Source organism: Camelus bactrianus, chromosome 1 (assembly GCF_048773025.1).
Source record: "Camelus bactrianus isolate YW-2024 breed Bactrian camel chromosome 1, ASM4877302v1, whole genome shotgun sequence".
Taxonomy (NCBI): Eukaryota; Metazoa; Chordata; class Mammalia; order Artiodactyla; family Camelidae; genus Camelus; species Camelus bactrianus.
Window position 1 is genome coordinate 104268068 of NC_133539.1, and position 24314 is coordinate 104292381.

Consider the following 24314-nt stretch of genomic DNA (forward strand, 5'->3'; position numbering starts at 1 on the left):
TTCCTACCCACTCCAGATCACAAGTTCTCTCCTCCTCCCTCCCGCCCTCTCTCTCTCCCTTTCTCTCTCACATACAAAATGCAGCATTAATTAAACCTCTTTTAGAAAACAGATTTTCACCAGCTGCAGGAGTCCTGGGTATGAGTGAGACCTGAAGCCAGAGACAGGCTGAGTGAGGAAGATAAGCTCGTGACAGCTGTGAATGAACCTGTGGGCAGTGCAGCGTCCCACATCCAAGTGACATTATGAATTCCAGCCCTTCCCAGGTTCCTGAAAAAAAGGGAGCATAGGTTGCTCCCACTCCTTTAGCCTCTGGCTATTCTCCCCCGGGCTGGCCTTGGACAGAGGCAGGAGAACTGGACTTTCCTCCCTCTGCCAGTGAGTCAGTGCCGCCTCCCACAGACAGAAACACCTTCCTCGAACCAGCCTCCCTCCCCAGCACAGCAGCAAACCATATTGCCAGAAAAGTGCAAGAAGGGGCGCTCCCAGCTTTCCCCAGGGTGGGTAGCCCCGCCGGGGTGAAGATGCTGCAATGGGAAACAGCCAGCTGGGCTCCACAGGTGGCTTCCCCCATCACGCGCAGGGATGAGGGATGCTGAAGGCGGCTGTGGGCCACAGCTCAGGGCCCTATAGGTTAAGCTGTGGAGGACTCATCCCTCAGCAAAAAGCCTTAGTTCCTCAGAGTCCTCATCACCCTCTCACCCCAATTATGGGATGAGAACAGCTGCTTTTCTTCATGGACATTCTGAGGTTAGAGGCCCAGTTGTCAAAGCCTGACCCATAAATTGAGCTCTTTGTCCCAAATGCACACAAAAATGAATGTCTCTACTGAGATAAAGTATTTCTTAAAAACATGATGAATTTAAGGATAACATTTTGGAAACAGTGTAGCACAATGGAAAAACACGGATGACAGGCTTAGACTGGATTCAGGAGGGAGACCCACTTCTTTACTAGACAAACACTGAGTACCTACCACTTAGAAGGTGCCAGGCTGGGTGCTGGGGCCACAGAGATGGTTCCACCCCATCTCTGAAGGTGCTCTTGGCCAGTGGGGCATCTGACAGTCAACAACTCATCACAGAGCAGCGTGGCGAGGGCTGAGGTGATACCCACTGGAATTTGTGGGCACTCAGAGGGAGCCTACTGAGCTCCCGTGTGACCCTGGGCTAATTACTTATTAATTCATTATTCAACAGTAAAAGAATATTGAAGTCATTACTATTCAAGCCAGTCACTCAAAAGAAAGAGTTGCAGATACTGCAGTTCCACAAACGATCCAAATGCAGTGCTCCAAAGGCGAGGAGGCCCATCTACTCCCTGGGTGCCCCAAAGTAGCCTCTCACGCATCGGTGAGGGTGAGCTGGCCAGGAGCTATTCCCCAAAAGAGAAGAACCTTCGACATGCCCTTTCTTTGAAATAGGCAATTAATTTAATCCAAGACATGAGAAAAGCCAGGACTTCTCTTCATGCGCTGGCTTTCTGGCTGTCACCCTGCATCTCCACCTCTCTCCAGGGAACACGAGGCTTTTCAAACCATCTGCTTTAAGCCCTCTTCCCACAGACGTCCAGACTGAGAACCAACACCTCTGAGCAGGAGTTGTTCCCAAGTTCCGTCCACAGTCACGTCACGTCACGTTTGCGAGGCTGGCTGGGCACTGCCTGCTCTACAGTCAGGTTCACCCGCGGGCCTCCTGCAAATAGCAACAAATGTCCCCAAGTTGTGGAGCCTTCTTGAGGCTCTCTTGGCCATCCACCCCACACCTCCCCATTCCCACGAGATCTGTTTCCACATCTATCCTGATTTTACCTTTTGAATGCTTACAAAGCATTCTTGTCTTCCCACGAAGGCACGCGCCACCCAGGCGGCGATAGCCTCCCTCCCCACGAAATGCCCCGCCGAAGCGGGAAACATGGCTCCGCACCCTCCGGCACCGTTAATCCTTTAACCAACCACAGGTCCACCCTGAAAGACCACTGCAGCCTCAAAGAAAGCAACCAGCTCTAAGCACATCCAATTTTGTGTGTGTGACAAAGCCAGCTTCTTTAAAAGATTGCGAGCAAAAGCAACGCCGTTGGGGGTAAACCACGCAGTTAAGCTGAGCACCCAGGAACGTTAACGCGCGCGTGGAGCGGCCCCTCCGCGGGGCTCCGGGACTCCCGGGGGCGCCCCGCGCAGGTAGCTGACGGGAGGAGCTGGCCCCACCCCCGAGGAAGGCCGCGGGGAAGTTGCCGCTGCCGCCGCTTCCTTACCTGGAGACCAGCAGCCTCGGAATTGCTGGGGAAGGGGGATCCTGGGAGCTCCAGTTTGGGCAGGAATCAGGCGGCAGGAGTGCGGGGGCCGAGCGGGAGCGGGCTGGAGGGGCGGGGACGCGGATGGAGGCAGGCGAAGCAGGCGAGGAGCAGAGCTGGAGGTGGAGAAGCAGGAGGCAGCGGGGATTAGGGGAGGCACCCGCCGGGAGGTGCGGGGCAGGGGCTTGGGGAAAGGGTGGAGGAATCGTAGGCCGGGTTAGGGGGCGCTGGGGAAAGGAAAGGGAGCGGCAGATTAGGAGGCGGGAGCAGGGATCCCGACGCGTGGGGGTGGGGGGTGGCTTGGGAAGAGGGAACTAGTCGGGGGCTGGGGGCTGGGGGCTGGGGAGAGGGCAGAGATGCATGAGGAAGCTTAGTCACCAGGTCCAGACCCCGTGCTTGGAAGCCCGCCCCCGACCCCCCAACCCGTCTCCCACCGGAGACACTGCCGGGCGCGTCCAGAGGACCCCCTAGGTCTCCGAGCCCTGCACCCCGGGAAACTCGCCCGCCTCGAGCCTCCGCGCCGCTCAGCCTCAACTGCAACCACCCCGCCGCGGCCCACGCGGCACTCACCGCCCATGGTGCCGGCCGGGCCCCGGCCCCACAGCTGCGCGCCGGGTTCGGCGCTCACCGCCTACTCCGCCCGGCGCGGGGAAAGCGAGGGAAGCTCACACCCGCCACAGAACAGCGCGGCATCCCGCAGCGCCCCCTACTGCCCTCGCTGCGCCCTGGGCTCGGCCCGCCCCGCCTCGAGCTCCGCCCCGGAGGCGGCGATGCGGTGCGGCCCCGCTGGCCCGAAGGGAGCGGAAGCGACTGCGGAGAAGACACTGCGTGGAGGAGGCCAAACACAGGCCCCAGAGACTGGCCAGTCTGCAGAGATCCTGGCTTGCGAAAGCCAGGGTCACGGTCACCCTGAGTGCGCCGGGACCGCGGCCACCTCGGGATCAGGGATTGCGTGGACGCACGCCTAGACGGCGGTGCACCGACACCGCCCGGACCTGGGGACCTAGTGTGGGTGCCTGTGGGTTTTGTGCTGGGCTGGGCGTGAGTGTTTGGGGGCTGCCACTGCCGGGTGACTGCTGCCGCGTGGACTCAAACTGTCACAATTCTCACCACCTTGCTGCCCCACCCCCTAGCCCACTCCACGTGCCCCTTCCTGCTCCTACCACATCCGGCCCTGTGTGTCAACTCTAGACCTCGATGCTGCACTCTGGGGAGGTCTGGGCAGCCTGCCTCTCCAACCCATCCCCACCCCGTGGCTCTCAGCGTTCTCGAGTTACTGGAGAACCATAGAGCACTTGAATGATTCGGTAACTCCGTTAGACACCCGTGAGGCGCTCAGTTGAACTTGATTTGATGCGGTATTTGGGGGTCATTTCTTTCAAATGTTGGGTTTCAGATGGTGGTGATTCCTACCTGATTTCTCCGCGCGAGATGATCTCGCCAGCTGCGACTGTCAAGAGAGGACTTTGGTGTCAGAAGTCTACTGTGACCCCTACGTGCCCCAGCACAACTGGTCTTGCGCAAAACAGGCTCATGAATATTTACTATTGACTTTCCCGGCGCACTTTCTGAAGGAGCGTCTCCCTTGGCCTCTTCTTTCACTCCTGTATTTGATGGCTCCCAATCCACACTCTACACCGAGATATCCCATATTTCTACCTATTCTCTGGTTTTCTGCCTAGAACTTTCCGTCTTAATTCAGCACTCCCAACACCAAATTCTATCTTCCCAGCTCTTCCCAGCTCCCAACCTCATCTGCTCTTATGGTCTCACCATTCCTGCAGACACTGGGATGCCTTCCTCACCTGATGGCTCAATGCCCTTTATAAGCCTTTGCTTATAAACCTGCCTTTCTCACCACATTCCTGAGATGCCAGGCTGTCCTCAGCTGCTTCCTGCCCTGACCACTGACACAACCCCTCCCAGTCACGAACTGTGCCTCCCAGCACAAAATTGTTTCACTGTCTCCTTTAGCATCACTCCAGGCTCTCCCATGTGACTCAGTTCCACCCAACACATCTCCTTCCCTCCCAGGGCTCTGCTGATGGTCCTCTCACCAATCCCAGGCTCTACCCCTTTCCTGGCGCTGCCTCCCTCTTCCCTACACAAGTTAGGGGGCTTTCTGCTGTAAATGAGAGACAACCCAATTCACACTTGCTTAAACAAAAAGGAATTGATTGACGTACATAAGTTAAAAGCTCAGGGTGTCTCTGCTTCAGGCCTGGATTTAGTTCCGGAAACTGAAGACTTTGGGAGCTCTCCATCTCCAGGCTTTGCTTCCTCCCATGGGCACTATACTCTCAGGCTCCACATGAGACCCTAGCAGAGCCAGGCTCACAACTTCGCACAACAAGTCCAGCAGAAAAACAGCTTCTCTTTGTCCACCATTCCTGCAAGCCTTGGGTCTGACTCTGGTTGGCAGGATTGGTTCACTTGTCTATCCTGTTCTCCCAGTCACTGTGACCCCCTCCTGTGGCTCCCTCTCTCTGCTACCTTCTCTTCCCCACAGGGAAAAAGTGCCTGCTCCTGGATCCCTCCTCTGTCACAGCGGGACTGAGGGTGATGCAGGGGCACCATGTCTAACCACTTCCCCACTAAATTTGCCACACTCCACTCCACCGTGCTGCAGCCCTCTGGTGCTGGCACAGGGCATTTTGTGGGGCAGAGTTCCAAAGAGGAAGTGGGTACAGGCCCTCTCTGCTTACAGCCTCCTCCTCAACCTGTCTGGGGTCTCTGTCTTTGCACCACCCTAGGTCAAGACTTGGTACGGAGGTGGCCTCAGGCCCCTCAGAACTGGGCATCATGCTCTCCCTAGACTCACCCTCTCAGTCTCTTTCCGCACTTTCCCTGTTCTCTGATGGCTTTGATTTCCCTTTCCATCCTGGAGGAGGTGTCCTCTCCCTCCTCCCTGTGGGCTGTGGGTTCTGAGTGGTACCCACCTTTCCCTGCCCCAGGGCAGTAACACCTCTTGGTTAAAACTTAAAGGAGGAAGTGGCTACAAGGAAAGAAAAAAGAAAGGTTCCTACAGGGAAAAAAGACCTGGGGAAGCATCTCAAAACCATTACCCCCATTAAACCTCTTTCCTCTGTGGTGGTTGAGGAGATAAGATGTAGCCTGAAGCAGCTGGTGGCGCCCTGGCCAGCAACTGGGAGGCTGTGCCAGAGACTGGAGCCGACCCAGAGGAAGGCAGAGATGAGAGAGAGGCAGATTGCTGTCGAAACCAGGCCCTGGATTTTTCAAGTACATGTTCAGTGTATCCTTGCTTTTCCCCAAGCAAATTGAATGGGTTTTTCTATCACTTCCTGAGTAACCCAAGCCTATAGCACAGTGCCTGGTACATTTGTCCCTGCAAAATAGTACCTACCATCGTAATATCCATCTGACAGAGGAGCAAGCTGTGCTCACTGATGACCGTAAAACAGAGTAGAAGAGAAAAAGCGCAGGGCCATCTGCTCGTAACCGTGCTCTCCCCTTCTATTCCCAGCTTTCGTCCTTCTCCCACACACATTGTGGCCCCCAGGGAAACTCTCAGAATTTGCTGAAGGTTGAATCTCCCACCTTATAAAAATAGTCCCAGACTCACCCAGTCATGAATATTCTGCCAGGCAGCTCTTGCTGCCATTTCACCCAAGCAGTCCCGGCCTGGAGCTGCTGGGGGCAGGTGCCCTTCTTCAATTCAGCTTCCATCCACTGAGCAAAAAAGCTGAGTAAATATTTGTACAGCCTCCTTTGTCCCGCACTGTAGACTTAGAGAAACAATGGGCTACTGTCCCCACCTTGAAGGGTTGACTCGGGGAAGACAAGCAGTCTAGGACAGACACGAAGGTAACTCAAAGGTATCAGGGAGGCCACTGGGGGGGAGGGGCAGTGGTTTATTAGCGCCGGGTTCTAAGTTCCAAGGGTCTGTGCCTCCCATCACCCTGCCTCCCAACAGCATTTATACATCTGTACAAAAACACTTCTTTTGTGCCCACCACGATATCTTGGTTACGAATATTATTTTAAAGTTCCAATTACCGTGGGGTTTCTTTCTCAGATCATCAAAGTACCCACTTGTTGTTAAAACTTGGGAAAAAACCAAGTACACAGAAAGATTAAAACTTAAATTATTCACAATAAGTTTGCGTCAAATAATATATTAAACATCAAACTAAGATTGAAAGCCAGAGGACTGTCCCACACATGCTTCCACCCCTCCACTGGCCACCCCAGGGCCTCAGGGAGATAAATATCTTGCAAAAGGTTAAGGTCATTTCTTAGGTCCTTTCAAAAACACTGCACTCTTCCTAACACATGTATATTTTTAAAAACTGCAGTCCAGCCTCCCAGCGCCAGGGTGGTCTGTCCTCTATTATTTATGTATGCATGACTCATCGTGCTTGCTACCAGCTGCAATCCCTTCTCCCCGCCCCAGCAGGCTTATTATACTAGCCCCTTGCCCTCCCCGAGCAACCGGGGAAGGCAAACTCATTTTACCATCTATCTGGGCAAAATCCAATTAGAAAGGCAAATCCAGAAGAACAGAACACAAAATAACCACATTAAATAAAAATAAGAGATGGCTTCAAATCTGACCAGCCAAAAAAAAAAAAATCACAAAGAACTGAAATAGTTTACTGAATCATAGATCTCAATCTTCATTTTTGTCCCCTAACTCTGACCCCCACTAAAAGATGTTTCTGAGGAAAAAAGAAAACAAACAAGCACTCAATGAACTCACACAAATCTTATTTAGAAATCGTAAAAGGACAGCAAGGATTCTGGCTATTTCATCTTCAACAGTGCCTGAAACCTACTTACAAAAATTGGATGAATGGATGAGCGGACCAAGAGCCTGTCCCTCTCATTTCACAATTAGGAGCCAAGAGGAGAGTGGGGTCATGGTGGGGTTTTCTTCAATCTCATGGCCGCTTGAGAGACAAAAAAAAAACTGGAGGTCAAGTGCCAATGAGAGAAGTAGGGCCCAGCTAACACCCCAAACTCCCAGTTAGGACCCAAAACAGAAAAGATGGAAGCTAGAAAACAGTCTTAGAATGCTATACATTTCCTTTCATTCATTGCTTGAACTGCACCCCACAATGCTGATAGGTTGTTTTCATTTACATTTGGCTCAAAATACTTTCTAATTTCTCTTTGAGCCGTGGGGTATTTGATAGTGTGTTTAGTTTCTGAATATGTGGGGGAGCTGTCAGCTGTATTTCTGATATTCATTTCTGATTTTATTCCACTCTTGTCAGAGAACACCATGATTTTGTTCTTTTTAAAGTTGTTGAGACTTATTTATGGTCCATAATATAGTCTAAGTTGATAAAGTCCTGTGTGCTCTGGAAAAGAATGTATACATTTTGCTGTTGGTGGGTGGAGGGTCCTACAAATGTGAGTTAGGTCAATCTGGCTAATAGTGTTTTTCAGCTCTTTCAGATCCTCACTAATTTTCTTTCTTTTTTTTTCCTATCAATTATTGACTGAATGGTTGACATCTCCTTGATTATTTCTCCTTTGAGTTCTCAGCATATTCTAACATGTCCTACAGGGAACAAGAAGCTAAACAGCCCTAACTCTTCCCTCCCTTGCCCCCTTCTCTCTATCCATCATATCTGGCTTCAACACCGCATTCCACTCCCTGGGATACTCCCTGGGTTGCAAAATGTTCCAAATCAGAGAAGTTGAGTTGAGCTATAGCCTGGAGTAGGGTGGGAAGCAGTTCTGGGACAACTGGGGTGCTCCCTGCTGTCCCGGAGAACCAAAGGTGCGGTCAACCCAAGTCCCTTTGGAAGAGTGAGAGGCCAGCATAAGGGCAGTCTGGAGGGATGGGCAAAGAGTGGAGTGGTTGCAAGAAGCCTCCAAGCCCCATTCATTCATTTCTCGAATGCCTAGGACATGCCCAGCACTGCACTGAGCACCTCGAAGACAACAGTGAATAATCACTACCTGAGCAGCTTCCAAGTCCTGTCTGGGGAGATGTAGGGTCAAACAAGCAACAGATCGCAGTGTGATCACTGTGGGTTCAGCAGGAAAAAAGTGTAATCCCGTTTCATGTAAAGGATAAAAATAATGGCTAGAGAGGTTAAGTGACATGCGGGGGTGACCCAGCAATTTGGGGGTTGAGGTTGTATAAAATTAAGGTCCAGGGTAGGTTTTCCTTGGCCCTGCCTATCTCATGCCTCGCATCAGTGCAGCCCTTCCACACAGATCAAGGACCCCCCTCACAGGTCAGAACTTTCCAGGGTGCATGTCATGACATCATGAATCTTCAGCAGGGTCCACTGTGCAGGTCCTAGGTTCCTAAGCAGGGTCTGAACCACCCTGAGGTGGAGCCCACTGGGCTCCTGCTACCTCACGTGGCTGTGAGTAGTCCCTGTGATGGCCTGTGAGTTTCTGAGATGGTGATGGCTCTGAATCCCTCAGAGTGGCCTGCACATGCGATCAATAAATGTCTGCTGGTCAAGTCCCTGTTAATGAATGGCGACGAGTTCATCAGTAAATATTGATGGATCTGAGACTCCTGCTCACTCTGGACAACAAGCCAGGGCTTTTGCCAAAGGAGGCAGAAAAGAATCCCCTATAAGCTGCATCTGTTCCAGTCTCTTACATGGACAAATCTGTAATTGATTCAAGGGAGTGCATGTGTGTGTGTTGGGGGGGGGGGGTTCGCTCTGTTGTCATGGTGACTCTGAAAAAAAATTCTTTAACAGCATCCCAGACATCAAGACTCTGAAGTAATGGCCCTTTTAAAATTGAATCATATTAATAAGATCTACCCGATTGAACAATGTCTTTCTTTTTTTTTTTTATTAGATGCATTATTAACTTGGCTAGCAGCAAGGCCTCATAAATGCAAAGTGCCCATTCAAGAAGAACACCACTTCCAGGATGGAATAAATAAGGATGCAACTCATTAATTCCAGAGATCCTGGGGGATAAGGAATAAACTCTCTGTGAATGGTGATCTTTGGGTTATAAATTTTGAAAGGCCTGGGTTGTGTGTGGGTCACTTCTCTTGAGTGAATCCTCAAAACCCTGCCCAAAAGGCAAGCAGACCAGGCTGATCAAAAAGCATCAGAGGGAAGCTGGGAAAAGAACAAGTAAGTTTCACAGAAATTCTACATTGTACAAGAAAGGAGTGGGAAGAATCTTAAATCTTACAGCTCTCCTGCCCAGTGTCACTTTTTAACTTTGAATTTAGCAATATTTGCTGTTCATTGAACAAAAAATGTGGCAGATGGACTATAAAATGCCCCTCAGGGAACCCCACCTCCTGGTATTCACACCTCATGTAATCTCCTCACCTTGAGTGAGACAAGACTTGTGACTTGCTTCTAACTAATAGAATATGGCAAAGGAGATGAGATGACACTTCTGTGATTACGTTGCAGAAAACGTAACTTCTGTCCTGTTAGCTGACTCTCTCCCTCACTGGCTTTGATGAAGCAAGACGTCATTTGGTGAGCTAGGCTATGGAGAGACCCCCTAGCAACTGAGGATAGGCTCCAGCCAACAGCCAGAAAGGAACTGAGGCCCTCATTCCAACAACCCACAAGGAACTGAATCCTGCCAACAACCACGTGAACTTGGAACTAGATTCTTCCCCAATTATGCCTTCAGATGAGACTCAACCCCCGGCCAGCTCCTGGTTTGCAGCCTCATGAGAAATCCTGGGTCAGAAGACTCAGCTAAGCCATGCCTGGATTCTTGACTCACACAAACACTGAGATAATAAATGCGTGTTATTTTAAGGCACTACCTTTGTGATGCATTGTTACACAGCAATACATAACTAACACAAGCACCCACTGATGTGCTAAGTGCCATGGACACACTAGTGGACAAAACAGACAGTTCACTGCCTTCATGGACATTTCTTTCCAGTTGAGGAGATGGGCAATAAGTAAATTAATAAATTATTGCCATGAAGAAAAGGAAATTAAGGCAAGGGAACACAGGAGGAGGTGGATGGTATTTTATGAAGGATTGATGAGTAAGGTTCTCTGTGAGAAGGGAGCATTTGAGCAGAGAACTGAAGAAATGGGCAGAAGGAGGAGCATTCCAGGCAGAGTAGGACTAGGAAGTCCAAAGATCCTGGGGTAGGATCAAGCTTGGCAGGTTGAACCCCAGTTAGTGGAGGGAGTGGAGAGTTGAGCTCAGAGAGTTAGTGGGGTCAGATCACAGATGGTCCTGTAGGCCATAGGGAGGGCTTTGCTTACATTCACCATGTGAAAGGACGTGCCTGAGCCATCTGAGCAGGTAAGTGACATCATCTGACCTGTGAGTGAGCATCTATCTGGAAGGATGACTCTCTTCTAATAGTCACAACATGAACTTCCCAGAAGCTACACAGGACCTGGAGAGTGACAAAGAGCCTCTCATCTATTTTTTGTCAGGGATTCTCCCAGAAACCCTGTGGAGCAGATGGCACAGGTGCAGAAATCCCTCCCCAACTTTGCATCCCTCTAATTCAAAAGGCTGGTCTATGTGCTTGGACTCCTGAGTCCTTTTCCCACACTCAGGAGCCCCATTAGAACGGAGGCAGGACAAATGGTGAGTCGCTCCAGTCATGACCTGGGGGCCCTGGTCATGTCAGAAAGACAGATGAAAACAGTGCATTTCAGATGCACAGTATTTGCAGGAAGGCAAGTAGATGTACAGGAATCTTTTTTTGTCAATTTATAGGTCTCTTTTTGAAATTTAAGAGAAGGAAGGATTCTGAAAATACTTCTTGTAAATTAATTATATAGGACACATTATTGCTAATCTAAAATGTTTCAGATTCCATTAAGATGGTGGTTTGTTTTGTTTTGTTTTGTGTTTTGACTGGTACTCTAGCATATTCTTTCAGAGGCTATATAAATATATCAGAAGTTTTTATATTTACATTTATTATTACTCCCTTAATCTTACTTTTTGTAAGGTTTGAGTTCCACACACACAATATTTTGTTAGGTAAACATAAACCTCGGGTTTCAAAGAGAAATCTGTATTATCCTTGAAGTTAAAGGGATTAAGTAAAGGGCCTCTATGTTTTCTTAGTGGGTCCCGCTGGCTTGGGCCACAGCAGAGGGGGAAAGCAGCAAACCTAACCATATTGGAAAACAGGTGACTAAAACCTCACCCTGTCCTCAATCCACCCCTTATCCATCCATTAATCCACCCAACCCATCTATCCACTCAACATCCAATCACTCAACCATCCATCCATCTATGCATCCACTCACTCATTCATTCAGCCACTCATTCATCCATTTATCCATCCATTCATTTATTTATTCATCATTCCATCCATCCATCCATCCATCCATCCATCCATCCATCCATCCATTGAGCACCAGAGCCAGATGTTGTAATGGAAAACTGGAGACGAGGCAGACATGGCCTCTGTCTTCATAACATCTAATCTTTGTTCTCTGCACAAAGTTGGGTACCTTTCTGCAAGCACCAAGTCCTCCACTGCTCTTGAGTTCTCATTTATGCAATCACACGTCTCAGTCTCACTGGGGGATGTCCAAGTAAACGTTGCTATCCAGTTCTGGGGACCAGAATCCAAGAGATTCCCTCAAATAATTCTCTGAGATGGTTAGGGTCAGAATGGACAATCAAAGGTCTCAGACTGGTCCAAAGTCCTTCTGGTGCCTAATTCACAGGAAGCTCTTCTAGGTACCAACACTAACAGCACAAAGCCTTCTGAAACAAATATTCAAATGTGCTGAATAATTACTACATGCTGGTACAATTGATTAGTATGTTCTTATTTTCAAAAATTACATGGTTCTTTCTAGGTCCTGCTCTTCTACTGCCTCTGCCATAAAATTTTGATGTGTTCCGCAAGGTCAACAACTCAGCCTTCCCCTTCATGTACCCTGAATGATCTCATCCACTTCTTTGACCAGATCTGAATTCTGGTCCAGCTAGATTTCCTAAGCTCTTGCCTTTTGTGTCTATTTTCCTGTTGGACTCACATGCCCCAAAGGTGATGGAAACTCAGTGTGTCCTAAACCAAACCCTTATGGTGTGTACAACAGCAAGATCCCAGAACCCTAAAATCTGATGAATGAAACCCACAGGGATGTCTCCTGGGCTGACCAGAGTAGCACAGAGAGACTACAGCTAATTCAGGGTCATGAACCCAGCTCAAAAAGCAGGCAACAGAGAGAGGGTGGGTGGCAGAGAAAACTAGGGGTTCAGGGAGAAAACTGTGTTATTGTTCAAGGAGGTGAGACCTGGATAGAGGGATCCTGGGCAGACCTGCCACAGAGAGGGACCTTGGCCGTGGGATGGGAGATTATTTAAGGACTCTGGTTCAGGGTCCATGCTTCCTAAGCAGCTGAATGATTAAAACATTACCTTCTTAGCACACTGACACCTTCAGAAACTTCCTGACTCCAGATCAGGATCCCACTGCTGTGAATATACCCCCTTCCGGGGGAAGGGGTACATCAGTCTCCTGTGAGTGTGGTTAGTGTGAGCCAGATGCTGAAAGACATACAGTGAATGAAAAAAGTCAGACACAAAAGGCTCCACAGTCCAACATTGCATCCATAGGAAGTTCAAGAACAGGCAAAAGTAACAGTCATAGAGGTCAGAGTGGAGGTGACCTCAGGGAGGGGATACTGACTGAGCAGGGACACAAAGGAACCATCTGGGGGCTGGATACACACTTCATCATGATCTGGGTGGTGGCTACATGAATGTATTCATACGTGAAAATTAATTGGCTGTACATTGAAAAATACTGCACTTTTGGCAATTTATTTCAAGACACACTTTTTCAACACCAAAAAAGAAACAAAAGGAAGGAAAAATTGTAAAGAATGTACTTGGTCCCGAGCAGGGTATTACTCGAATCCAGGGAGAACAAGTCTGTTTAATCTCTCATACACACTCTGATCAAGCTACATTTTTCTTAAGGGGCAGACAGTAAACATTGTAGGTTTTCTGGGCTATAGCAGCTGTCACAGGTACACACTCTCACCCTTGTAGCAGGAAAGCAGTCACAGCCAGTGAGTAGATGAGCAGGTGTGGCCGTGCTCCAATAAAGCCTTACTTACAGAAATGAGCAGTGGGTCAGATTGGCCTGTGGGGCTGTAGTTTGCCGAACCCCGATTGAATCCGTGGGCAATGACTCTTTCGGAAAACTGTGTTGAGGACTTCGAGGTCCCTTCAGGGTTCACCTAAGAAGAGTGCGATGATCCATTAGTTACGCCTGTCTTAGGAGAGGACAGAGCAGTCAGGCAGTCACATGGCAGTGGGGAACGGCCAGGTCCTCAAACTGAGCCCTTGGGAACCCTTGTTTCATAGAAAACACACCCCTTGGTCCTTCCCCAATTACTGAAGGCTTCCTCCACCACCTGCCTTCACTCTCTAGCCCCCTGTTTCCCCTGCGGGTTTCCACCAAGTTGGGGGACTCACCTCCTCCATGCCTTATACCCCAGGTCTCCCCACTCCTCCTCCTGCTGCTCCCAAAACACCTGGTATGAAATCCCCTCTTCTTTGGGGTTTGGCCCACAACCATGTCACCCTCTGCCCCTGCTCAGGGCTGAATAGTGAAGCCCTCCGGGCTGCCTACTTCCTCATCCCAGGTACTGTCAACAGCCCCAGGATTCCAGTGCCTACAGGGCTGACCTGCCCAATATCCTAGCGTCTTCCATGACCTTTGCCTGCTCCTCCCTGAGCCACCCATTCCCACAGTCACATCCAGGCCTCCCCATCACGTAGCCTTAGCCCCCTTCCATACGCGCAGCCTGAAACAACCTGTTACACTCTCTAACCCTCTAACCCCAGCCCCCATCCATCCCTCCCCCATTCTTGCTGCACCTGCCCCTCACCTCAGCAAGGTCTGCAGGCTTCTCCCTCTCAGCCACTCCAGGCTTCACTGCTATTCACACAGCTTTCCACCCTCTCGTGGTAACTTCCACCTCCTTGCCCCTCTGTCAAGCCATCTTATCCAATGCCCCCAAATCCCCAGTTCCAAAGGAATCCAGTTGTCTGCTCCTCTGTGCTCATCTCCACCTGGCTGAGAGCTGCTGAAGAACATCCTGCTGTCTCCAGCTGCAGAATATAACCTCATGGACACAACTCAGCTGGGTCCACGGTGACGCAGGAATTCTCTTCCCAAAGTGCCACGGCAGATCTCTGTGGACATCTCCAAGCTCCAGCCCTGCCCCTCCCTCGTACTCTCAACAGATGACTTTGCCCCCACTTCTTAGAAGGTGGGGGGGGGGTGTCTTTCAGCATCCTGCCAGCACACCCTCAGGTGTTAACCCCCTTCCCACATTCACCCTGAGCGTCCCCACGTCCCTTCTGGTCCTCTGTGCCTGCCTCAGGGGGCCTCTTAGACTTGCTCCCACCCCCATTGCTGCCTGCCTGCCTCTCCCTACTCCATGCCTGCCCTTTTTCAACGTCCACAGAAGACCACTTTTGGGAGGAACACTTTTCCTCTTCCAACTTGTATCCTGTGATTGGGGGCCTGCAAATTAATTGAGAAAAGACAGACCAACAGGAAAAAAGACAAGGTTTAGTTTCACCCACAGAAGCAGATGCTCCCAACAATGGAGAAACTCACAAAAGAGTTCAAAGTAAACGTTTATAAATATACATCAATTTAACAAAAGGGAGATGGTGAGGGCTTCAGTGGGAGAGTATGGAACATTCTACTGGGCTTTTTGATGCCATGGGGAATAGGCAGTCTGTCTCCTTGGCAGCTGAATTTGTAAGAAACCCCACTGGAGGGGGTTTAAGGCAGCAGTATTTGGGAGAAGCTCTGTTTCGGTCAGATAAAGTTTCTTTCTGCATCTTCTGTAGCTCAAACATTTTCAATATAAAATAATCTGTATACCAATTCTGGGGGTCTGAGAGGGTTGCCCCACCACTCACTCAAAGCACCGTGGTGTTGGCAGAGTTTACTGATCATTCTGGAGACCAATGGAGTTTACATCACACAAAGGCAAACAACCTGAATTGAACTTGAGAATTTCCTGTTGGTAAAATTCCCTCAGGCACGTTTGCCAACTAGAGCCCATCTCGCATGCACAGCTCTGCCTCGCCCTCTGCTTCGTTTGTATTCACAGCCCAGCAACCCCAACATCCCCCCACTTCTTTTTCAGATTACTGTAACCCTCTCCAGCCTCCACACCTACATCATCCCAGGCCCCCCTTTATATGGCCAAAGACGCCAGATATTCAGCTCCACCATGGGCACCTACTGTGAGTCCTGCAGTGGCCCAGTCTCTGCCAGGGGGAGGGGGAGTCAAGAAATTCCTTTTCCCTCTGACCCTCCGGTATGAGAAGGTGGCGGTGGGGAAGGAGCCACAGCCAGTTTTGATTTTTAAAACCACTCCTAAAAAACAACAACACAAAACTCTTTTCCCTGTAACATCTGTCTCCCACGCCCGCCCCCTCCCCCTGTCCGCCCCATCTCAATGGAAGATGTGCTTCCTCTTCCGAGAATCACACCTCCTGAGCCTGCAGGCCTCACCTCTCCTGCCCTCTCATTCTTCTGTTTTTCTCCTCTTTCTCTGGGTTTTAACCACTGTCTCCTTTGGCTTCTTTCCATCTGGATTTAAATATGCTCAATTCTCTTTTAGGCTTCAGGGGAGTAAAAAACAAAAACAAACCCATTTCAAGTCTCATCTTCCATCTCCAGCTGCTCCCTACCTTTCCCCTCTTGTTCTCAGCCAAGGTCTGCAAAGGTCTTCTCCGCTCACGGCCCAGGCACCCCCAGTCCCAGCTCTCCCAGCGGGCCTCCGCTGTCTCCACTCCACCGAAACCTGCTCTGTTTACAGTTTACACCGCAGGCGACCTCTCTGCGGTGAAACAGCAGCCGCCTGGCAGCCCCACGCCTAGGTCTCCCCGCAGCGTTCCAAGCTGGAAACACGCCCTCTTCTCCAGACCGGGTTCCTCGGGCTCTAGGACCTCACCCTCGCCCCACCGGCTTCCCTCCTGCATCTCAGCTCCGGCTGCTCCTCCCTGCGCTCCTCCTCTGCCCGCCTCCTAATTGGTGGTCCCGCGGGATGCTTCAGGCATCTTCTCACTGTGTACTGAGCGAGGCTGGTGTTGAAAACCATCATTTCTCAAGCCACGCCTCTCCCTGGAAAATTCTGGCATCTCAGGGGTGATGATTATAGCAGGGACTGCTGGTAGCATCTATTCTCCCCTTTTTACCTAGTGACAGATCCCCGATATTTAACGGGGTACGTGGTTGTCCACAATAAAGAGAAGTTTCCCAACCTCCTTTGCATGTGGCTGTGGCCATGTGACCTGGTTCTGTCCAGTCGATGTGACCGTGTCACGGGGGACTTCTGAGAAGACTACTTAAAAGAAGCACACTGCACTTGGGGTCACCCCCCATCTCACTTTCCCCCTTCCTCCTTTTCACTGACTGGAAGGAGATGTAATGCCTGTCTCCACTGCCATCTTGGATCAGGAGGTGATTTTAAGGATGGCGGGCCCATGTGGTAGACCAAAACGATGAGTGCGGTCTGGATCCTGGATAACTTGGTGGAGCTTCTACATCGGCCTGGATGCCCATCCGGACCTCTTTCATGGGAGAAGAAAAACACACAAAACTGAACATTGCAGTATGTTTAAACCACTTTTGGATTTGTTGAGTTTGGGAGTCAACAGGAATCCTGACACATCTCTCCTCCTCCTGCTCATTAAGAAGTTGATGATCTCCCATCTCAAACCTGCTCCTCCTCCTGTGTGTCCTACCAGTAAAAAGTACCATCCCTCCCTCTCCGTCCCCTTCCTGACTCACCCCTTGTCCAGACCAGAAACGGGAGTGTCACGTTCATTTCCCTCCCATCTCCGTACACCCACCCAGTGATCACATCCTGTCATTCGTCCCTCTTCACTGCGTCTCAGGATGCACACTGCCCCTAGGTCCTGGTTCAGGCCACGGAAAATGATCACTCCACAACTACCCATAGACCTTGGGGTCCCAGGGTGCTGGGAAATTGCTAAATGCAGGCAGTGATCCTGGGAGCTAAGCCTGGCCTGCCTGAGACAAAAGGGGAGACAGGGAGGTGAGGGTGCCTGCGGGTGGGTGGATGGAGGAAGAGCAACCGAAGGTTCATGAGGCCCCAGGGACAAGCCCCATCTATCCTACTTTTCCTTCCGGGGCCAGCCAGCTGGGATGGTGTCACAGGCAAGGGAAGAGGCAGGCCAAATCTCAACATGCGCTTGTTAGAGCTGCTGCAGCAGGAGCTCCCTGGGGACTTTCCTCTTTTCTCCCAAAGTAACATCCAGCTACTTCTTGGGGAGACTTAATTATCAACTCACAGGCTGCATGCGTGAAGAGTAGGTAAGGGCAGTCAGGGCTCCCAGGTATCCCAGGTTTAATCTTCCACCTGCTAAGTACCTTCTACATGCCTGGCACCGTGCTGGGAGCCTCCATCATCCTTTGGGAGAGTTTTTGACGCCTATTTTGTAGGTGGGACACTGGGACTCAGAGTGGTGACGTGACTTGCTCAGGGTAGCACAGCTCAAAAGGAGTGAGCCTGAGACTGGTCCTGGGGCTGTCTGACTCCAAATCCCTGCTCTGTCCCTGCTCACCAATTATCCTAAACCTGAATAAGGATCTCCATCACCTGCAGAGCTATTAAGGATTCTGAGTCTAGGGCCAAACCCCAGAGAGTCTGTTTCAGCTGTTTGGAGTTTGCATTTTCACAGGGGCTCCAGGTCTCCCAGGTGATCCTGACTGTCCTCAGCTGGCCTAGGACCGGCCCTGCACCAGGTCTCGCTGCCTCGTGGTGATAGAAGCTGCCACTTCCCCCGGAGCAGCAGGGAGGGGGAGCCGCTTGGTTGGCCTTGAGGAGGCAGCTGCAGCCCTGCACAGGGGTCTGGCCAAGTGTGAAAGGACTGTACTCAGCAGGCAGCCCAGCAGAGGCTGCTGAAAAGTGCAGGTGCCAGAAGACAGCTGTGTCCCTCTGCTATTCCTTCCCAATACCAGGTTCAGGGATTGTTGCTTTGAATTTTTTGTGCATTTGACCAAATCTAGTTGTTCTTCTTCCCATCCCCTCTATGTAGAGATGCCAAGTTAAGCTGCTGTGCACAGCATCTGCACATGCCAGCCCCTATTTGAACGTTTCCATGGCCTCTTCCCCATCCAGAGGGTCCAGGTGAAGCTCCTGACCCCAAGGTGGTCTGACCTTATCTCCTACACCTGCCTTCTCTCTGGTTGGTCTCCTTCACGAAGATGCGGGGTGGGGGTGGGGGCTTTGCTCTGCTTCCCCATTCTCCCCTTCCCTGATTTGGAATACTCCCTAGAGCTCTTCTTCACTCTTCAGATCCCATCCCAGCTTAAATATCCCCTCCTCCAGGGAGCCCTCCAAGATTAACCTGGCCCATAATCCTTCCTGGAACACTTGCTCTTATGTATATCTTGGGTTCTGCTGTGTCTTGTGACTGCCACACATCTGTGTCCTAACAACACAAGCAGAGGTCACATTTCAAGGTCATCAGTCAGTCCTCAAAGTCTTCTTGATTTTGTTTCCCTCACTCCCCAGCTGTGCTCCATACCCTGGATTTTCCTAACAATCTCCTTTTCCATTCTTCCCCTGTCCTCAAAACTGCCCTGCCCTGTGGCCCTTTACTCTGCCATAAAACCAGTAAGCCAGTTTGATTAATTTAGCCAAGCTATTTATGCACGTCTGCCCTTTGCTAGGTGTTTTGCCTCAGTTATCTTACTCATCACAAAACTCCTTGAGGTAGGTGTACTACCCATTTTACTGATGCGGAAACTAACATTCAGGAAAGCTAAGCTGTGCCCATGGTCCCGCAGCCAGTGAGCGATGGAGCCGGGGAGTGACAAGGCAGGGCCCTTTCGATCATTTCCTTAGCACAAATTCCTTTCCTGCTCTGAGTGTTAACAACAGCCGCTAGATGGCGGCGCAAGGCAGTGGCGAGCCAGGCTGGCCTGGCGGAAACGTAGGTGGTACGCTGAACCTGTGGTGCCCACATTCACCACCAGGGGGCAGGCGAGGGAAGAAAATGGCACATAGGGCCACATAAGGGGCGGCTTAGCCCCTAGATCATAGAATCCCTTTTGTCAAATGACTAGTGAACCCCATTATCGTAGGGCTGGGGAAGGCCACAGGAGCTCATTAATTATTTTAGTTCTTCTAAACATTACAAGTTTAAAAATGTGTTACTGAAATCTTCCTTATGTTTAACTGAAACACTATAGCCTAAGCAAAACTTGAATCTTTTTTGTTAACTTAAAGGCATCCACATGGTTGGTAGACAGCACGGAATCCCATCTCTGCAACTTCCTGGCTTGGGAAACAAAGAGAACCACCATTAATTGTCTCCTGTACATGCTTTACTCATTTAATCTTTACATCTTTGAGGGGTCTCGAGAGGTAATTTGCCCAAGTATACACAGCAGAGGCAGGATTTCAACCCAAATTGATTCAATTTCAGAGTTTCTTAACCTCTCTGAGCCTCTGTCCTCTCATCTTTTAAAGGGGCGTAATTATAATAATACTTATCTCAGTGTTGAATAAGATAATGTACGTGAAGTGCTTGAAAGAGGGCAAAGATGTGGAGAGCTAAGTGGGTGAAGTAAAAGATGCAAGTTACCTGAGGTCTGTCCCATGGAGAATTCTAAACCAGGCCTCCAAGCACAGTCTCCCTTCTGCGGCACGAAGAGCATTATAAATTTTCATATCTGATCTACACAGAGAAACTGAGATCAAAAAGGGATGAGATCTGACTGAATGCTGTGAACTGGCTAGTGGGCCATTAATTCTCATTGATTCACTACACTTGACAAACATTTATTGAATACATCTCATGTGTCAGGCCTATGCCAGACACTGGAATACAGGGGTGATTAAGATACTGCCCCAACCTTCAGGTATTCACATTCTAGGGAAATCAGGACTGTGCTTGCATCCCCCCTGCAGTCTGTGATGTCACCTCACCCATACATCCATTCATAGACTCACCCACTGATTCAGCCATTCATCCACTCACCTCTCCATCCACCCACCAATCTATCCATCCATCTACCTATCTACCTACACAGTCATCCACCCATCTCTCCACCCACCTGTCTATCCATCCATCCATCCATGGATGTACCCACTTATCTGTACATCCATCCAAACAATTGTTTAGACATTCCTTCCTCTGGCTGAAGTCCCTCTTTTTAGTGCTCCCACAGTCACTGGAATTCCTTTATCACATCACTGATCACTATCGTAATGCTCCATTCTCTTGCCTGTACTCCCTCTAAACAGCGAGTTTCCTGAGTATAGGAAACTGGGGCACATGAGACACTCCATAAACTCTTATTAATAAAGCAGTGGTGCCCAGAGTGGGAGCTGGACACTCAGGGTTTGTCTAAGATGATCCACTGGAATGTAGGAGGACCATTTTAGAACCTCTGTTTGCATTTCATTTTTAATTAAATAACAAGAGCATAGTTAATCATCTTCTGATATTTGATATCCAGGCTGACAGTGGTGCCGCGGGTGTACTGGATAGTCTGGCATCACTCCTAGTAGGTGAGGCAGCCTGAGAGGAGGATGGGAGTTCCCTGTGGATGGACTGCCGAGACTCCCTTTCTTATTCCCTGGCTTTCAAGCAATTGCAGATGCAGCCATTCTTCAACTGTGGTATTACTGGTGTTATAAAGGCGAGATTTTCAAATATCAAAATCTGTGTGTGACTTTGTAACATGATATTGAGTGACTAAAATTTTTGAGTTAGTTGAATCTGTTTGCTATCACCCTCTGAACTGAATATCAAATGGCAAAGCTGAGTTTTCTATTTAGCAAAACAAAGGGATAAACCAAGAAAGAAGACACAGGATTTAGGACACGGGGGATCCCCCACAGCACCGCAGGGCAGGGGATGTCAGAATGGCTGCTGGGCAGCGGGTCCAGAAAGCAGCCAGTGCAGATGGAGCTGATGGCTGGAGGACTCAGGAGGAAATGACTCGTTGGCAGGCCTGATGTTTAGCCAGGATGTGCCAGTTTAAGAACTTTTGAATTGGTAATTAAATAGCAGCTAACATGAGCCACCGTTCTTCCACTGCCCAGCCTCTTCCTGGCAGCTGGACCTCACCACGATCCAGATCTTAGGAGTTAATGCCTGGCACAACAGGGGACTTCCAGCACCTGCCCCAGGCCTTGGTGGCTAGTGATTTGTCCATTCGGATTGCTCCCTGCTAAGACTCATCCCTATATATTGAATTAAATAGGGTTGGTTTGTGATTAAATCTTTTCAGCATAATTCTCTGCTCATCAGAATATCTCATATGAAGGAATAATTGAAAACAAAAGTGAGGATATGATAAGAGAATGGTACAAAGAAAAGAAAGGCAGACAGAAACTCCAGGACAAATAAAAGGCTGGTAAGAAAGACAGTGTGCTCACGGTATGTCACAGGGGCTGGCTCAGCCACCATCAGCACTGGCCTAATCATAATCATGTAAACGCTGCTTCCCAATTTTCAATTTTTAGGCTCGGCCTGTAAACAAAGAACAGAAACCTAATTGATAGTTGTGGAACAGAACATCAATCTTGAAAAAATAAAATACAGCTTACCAGGGTTGGGAAGAAAGAATAGAGAGGGAAATTAATATCTTCATCTCATCAGGGGAGAGTCAAAAGACACTGTGGAAGGACGGTAGGCCTGGAAGTAGAAATATAAAGGTGGTATTTATACTTACAAAGTCATCCAAACCAGAACTGTACATGATTGTCTGACTCAGGAAGCTAACAGGCAATGTCCCAAACTGATCATTCTAGAAAGCATATTAAAATTATATTGCCTCAAGATACAGAGCAGCTGGCATTGTTCAGGGTAACCCGCTGGGAGCCTGAGGGGAAGGTGGCCGCGGCCCTTCCCTTACAAGTTCCTCTGTGCTTCTTGGCTCTTTAACTAAGCACATGCACGTGCTGAAAACTGCAAAGCAGCAAAAGGAGCTTTTTTGTGATTAAAATGTGCGAGGTGGGGGCTGTTTGACAACACTCTGTCCCATGGCAGTTTCTGAAATCTAAAATTTATTGACAGCTTTGCTGGGGAATCTGTTGCCATTCAGACTCCCCCCAAAGAACCTGAGCCTCTCTGCCCTGCTGGGTCTCATCAATGAGGCCTGAGAGAGGTGACCAGGCGGGTCCCAGGTCAGAGGGGATGGAGGGCTCTTCTCTGGGTGGGGTGTGGCAGGGAAGGAACCAGACCAGATCCCAGATGGCAGGAGGCTGGTGATCCAGGCCCCCCCCCCAACCTCCTGCACACTCCATAACTGGGATGGAGGACAAAGGAAGGGTTAGGGAGAAGTCATTCTTGCCCAGTGAACAGAGGCTCAGGGCTGCTTGCCTGCTGGTCCAGCTGCCTCTGGGCCATTCTTCAGCCCAGCATTCCTCCCTGGGGACAGATGGGGGCAGTAGTGAGCCGCCAGACACATGCACAGGTGGGATGAGGACAGTCCATCTACAGGTGGGAGGAAGGGATCCAGGAAGGGAGGCTGGTCCTCCCCTCCCCAACCCCCTCACCTGAAGAGCCAAGGGCACCGGTCTGCAGGGCACCCTCCTGCCCCTCCTACTCCCCTTTCTGCCCGCCCCAGATTCCTCCCACCTTGCACAGGGCCCCTGATTGCATAATAACACCCCCCCCCCCATCAACCCCCGACTCTCAGAGTCCTGCTCCTAGTTGACCCGGATCCCTGCTACTCAGAAGGTGGTTCCTGGACCAGCAGCACAGGAATCACCCGGGGGCTTATTGGAAATGCAGAGTCTTGGTCTCCACTGCAGACCTCCTGCATCAGAATGTGCTTTTTAAGAAAACTTCCAAGTGAATCACATGTCTATTGAAGTCTGAGAAGCAATGAGTTCGAATACACCACCTGATAAATCACCTTGTCCAATGCTACTCGCCCACGTTCAAAAGGCCTTCCTATGGTCCAGGCTCGGGGCCAAGACTTTGCATGTCTTAACTTATTTAACTTTTACACAACTTCACAAAATAAGGATTCTGTCGAACCCACTTTCCAGATGAAGAAGCTAGAGTCTGGAGAGATCAAGCAACTTGCCTAAGGGCACATAGCAAAGAGCAGTACTGGGATTTGAAGTCAGGCAGTCTGGCTCCAGAAAACTCTTAGGTCTCCGAATGGAGGTTAGCTGCTGCTGTATCCATCCTGAGAGGCTCTGTGCCTACTCTAAAAAAAGTCTCAGAGAAGCATTAGCAGCAGAGGCTGCCCAGGAGCTGCGAAGCACTGCGGACAAAGTGGGAAGGAACTTGGGTGGGAGAACCGCTTTTTAAGAGGGTGACTTTGGGCGAGTCACTTAGCCTCATCTTCAGAGCGAGAATGATCATTGACAGTTTCTGCTGTGGGAGGGTGGGCGATGGGGGTGGGGTATTTGATTATTCAGTGAGAAGTTGTGCAAATCCCTTTATAAACAATCTTCAGGCCAGTGCCAGGTCCTTGGGGATGGAGAGAAGGGCGATGATTCCCTGCATCTGAGAGTTCAGAGCCCTAGGGGGTGAGGGGGTGGAGGGGACTGATAGATCAGCCCTTTTACAGCTTACAACAACATGGGCGGTGAGTCTTACTACAGGGAAGCGCGGGGAACCATGGGGCCAGAGGAGAGATGTGAGATCTGCTCGGAGCAAGAGGAAATGCTGCCCTCAGCGAGGTGCCTCCTGGGTTGAATTCTAAAGAAGTCAGGCTGGTGGAGAAAGGTCATCTGGAGGAAGGGAGCAACACACAGCCGGGCTGGAACCTGCACACGGCACTGCCCAGTAGCCAGAGGGCAGGAGGGTCCAGGGAAGGCAGTTCCCGCAGCACAGAGCTGGTCAGGAGAAGGCTGGGATGGGTCAGAGAGCATACTGGCAGTTTCCTTGCCTCTTCTAGACCGATTGCCCCAGGCCCTCCCCGACCACAGGCTTCCCTCCAGACTTCATCATCTCGTGTCTGGGCTTCCAGGCTCTCTCTGCCTTCTGACTAAGGCTTCTGCTTTTATCACTGGCACACAATTGCTCTCCCCTCTCCCTGCTGTTGGGTTTGGAGACCCTATTTT

The 24314-nt window shown here is 50.1% G+C and overlaps 1 protein-coding gene and 1 long non-coding RNA gene across 10 annotated transcripts in view; both read right to left on the minus strand.

The window, feature by feature from the left end:
* Positions 1-6012, minus strand: part of PXYLP1 (2-phosphoxylose phosphatase 1) — a 68986-nt gene extending 62974 nt beyond the window's left edge. The window contains exons 1-3 of one of the 9 annotated variants that reach the window (XM_074370469.1): positions 2863-3024; positions 2254-2408; positions 977-1694 (exon numbers count right to left, since the gene is read on the minus strand). Coding sequence is in view for 1 of the 9 variants with exons in the window: in XM_074370502.1 (XP_074226603.1) it covers positions 2863-2869 (7 nt within the window). In the remaining 8 variants the exon portion in view is untranslated. Of the gene's footprint in view, positions 1-976; positions 1695-2253; positions 2409-2862; positions 3029-3705; positions 3727-5875 lie in introns of those variants that run through there. The other 8 variants (XM_074370508.1, XM_074370478.1, XM_074370481.1 and 5 more) reach the window with 8 other exon arrangements.
* Positions 6013-12630: 6618 nt separating this feature from the next.
* LOC141578197 (uncharacterized) lies at positions 12631-17499 on the minus strand. The gene is made up of 3 exons (XR_012508319.1): positions 14112-17499; positions 13335-13457; positions 12631-12759 (listed from the first exon to the last, which is right to left on the minus strand). It is a non-coding gene; the product is annotated as an uncharacterized LOC141578197 (long non-coding RNA).
* Positions 17500-24314: the final 6815 nt, after the last annotated feature.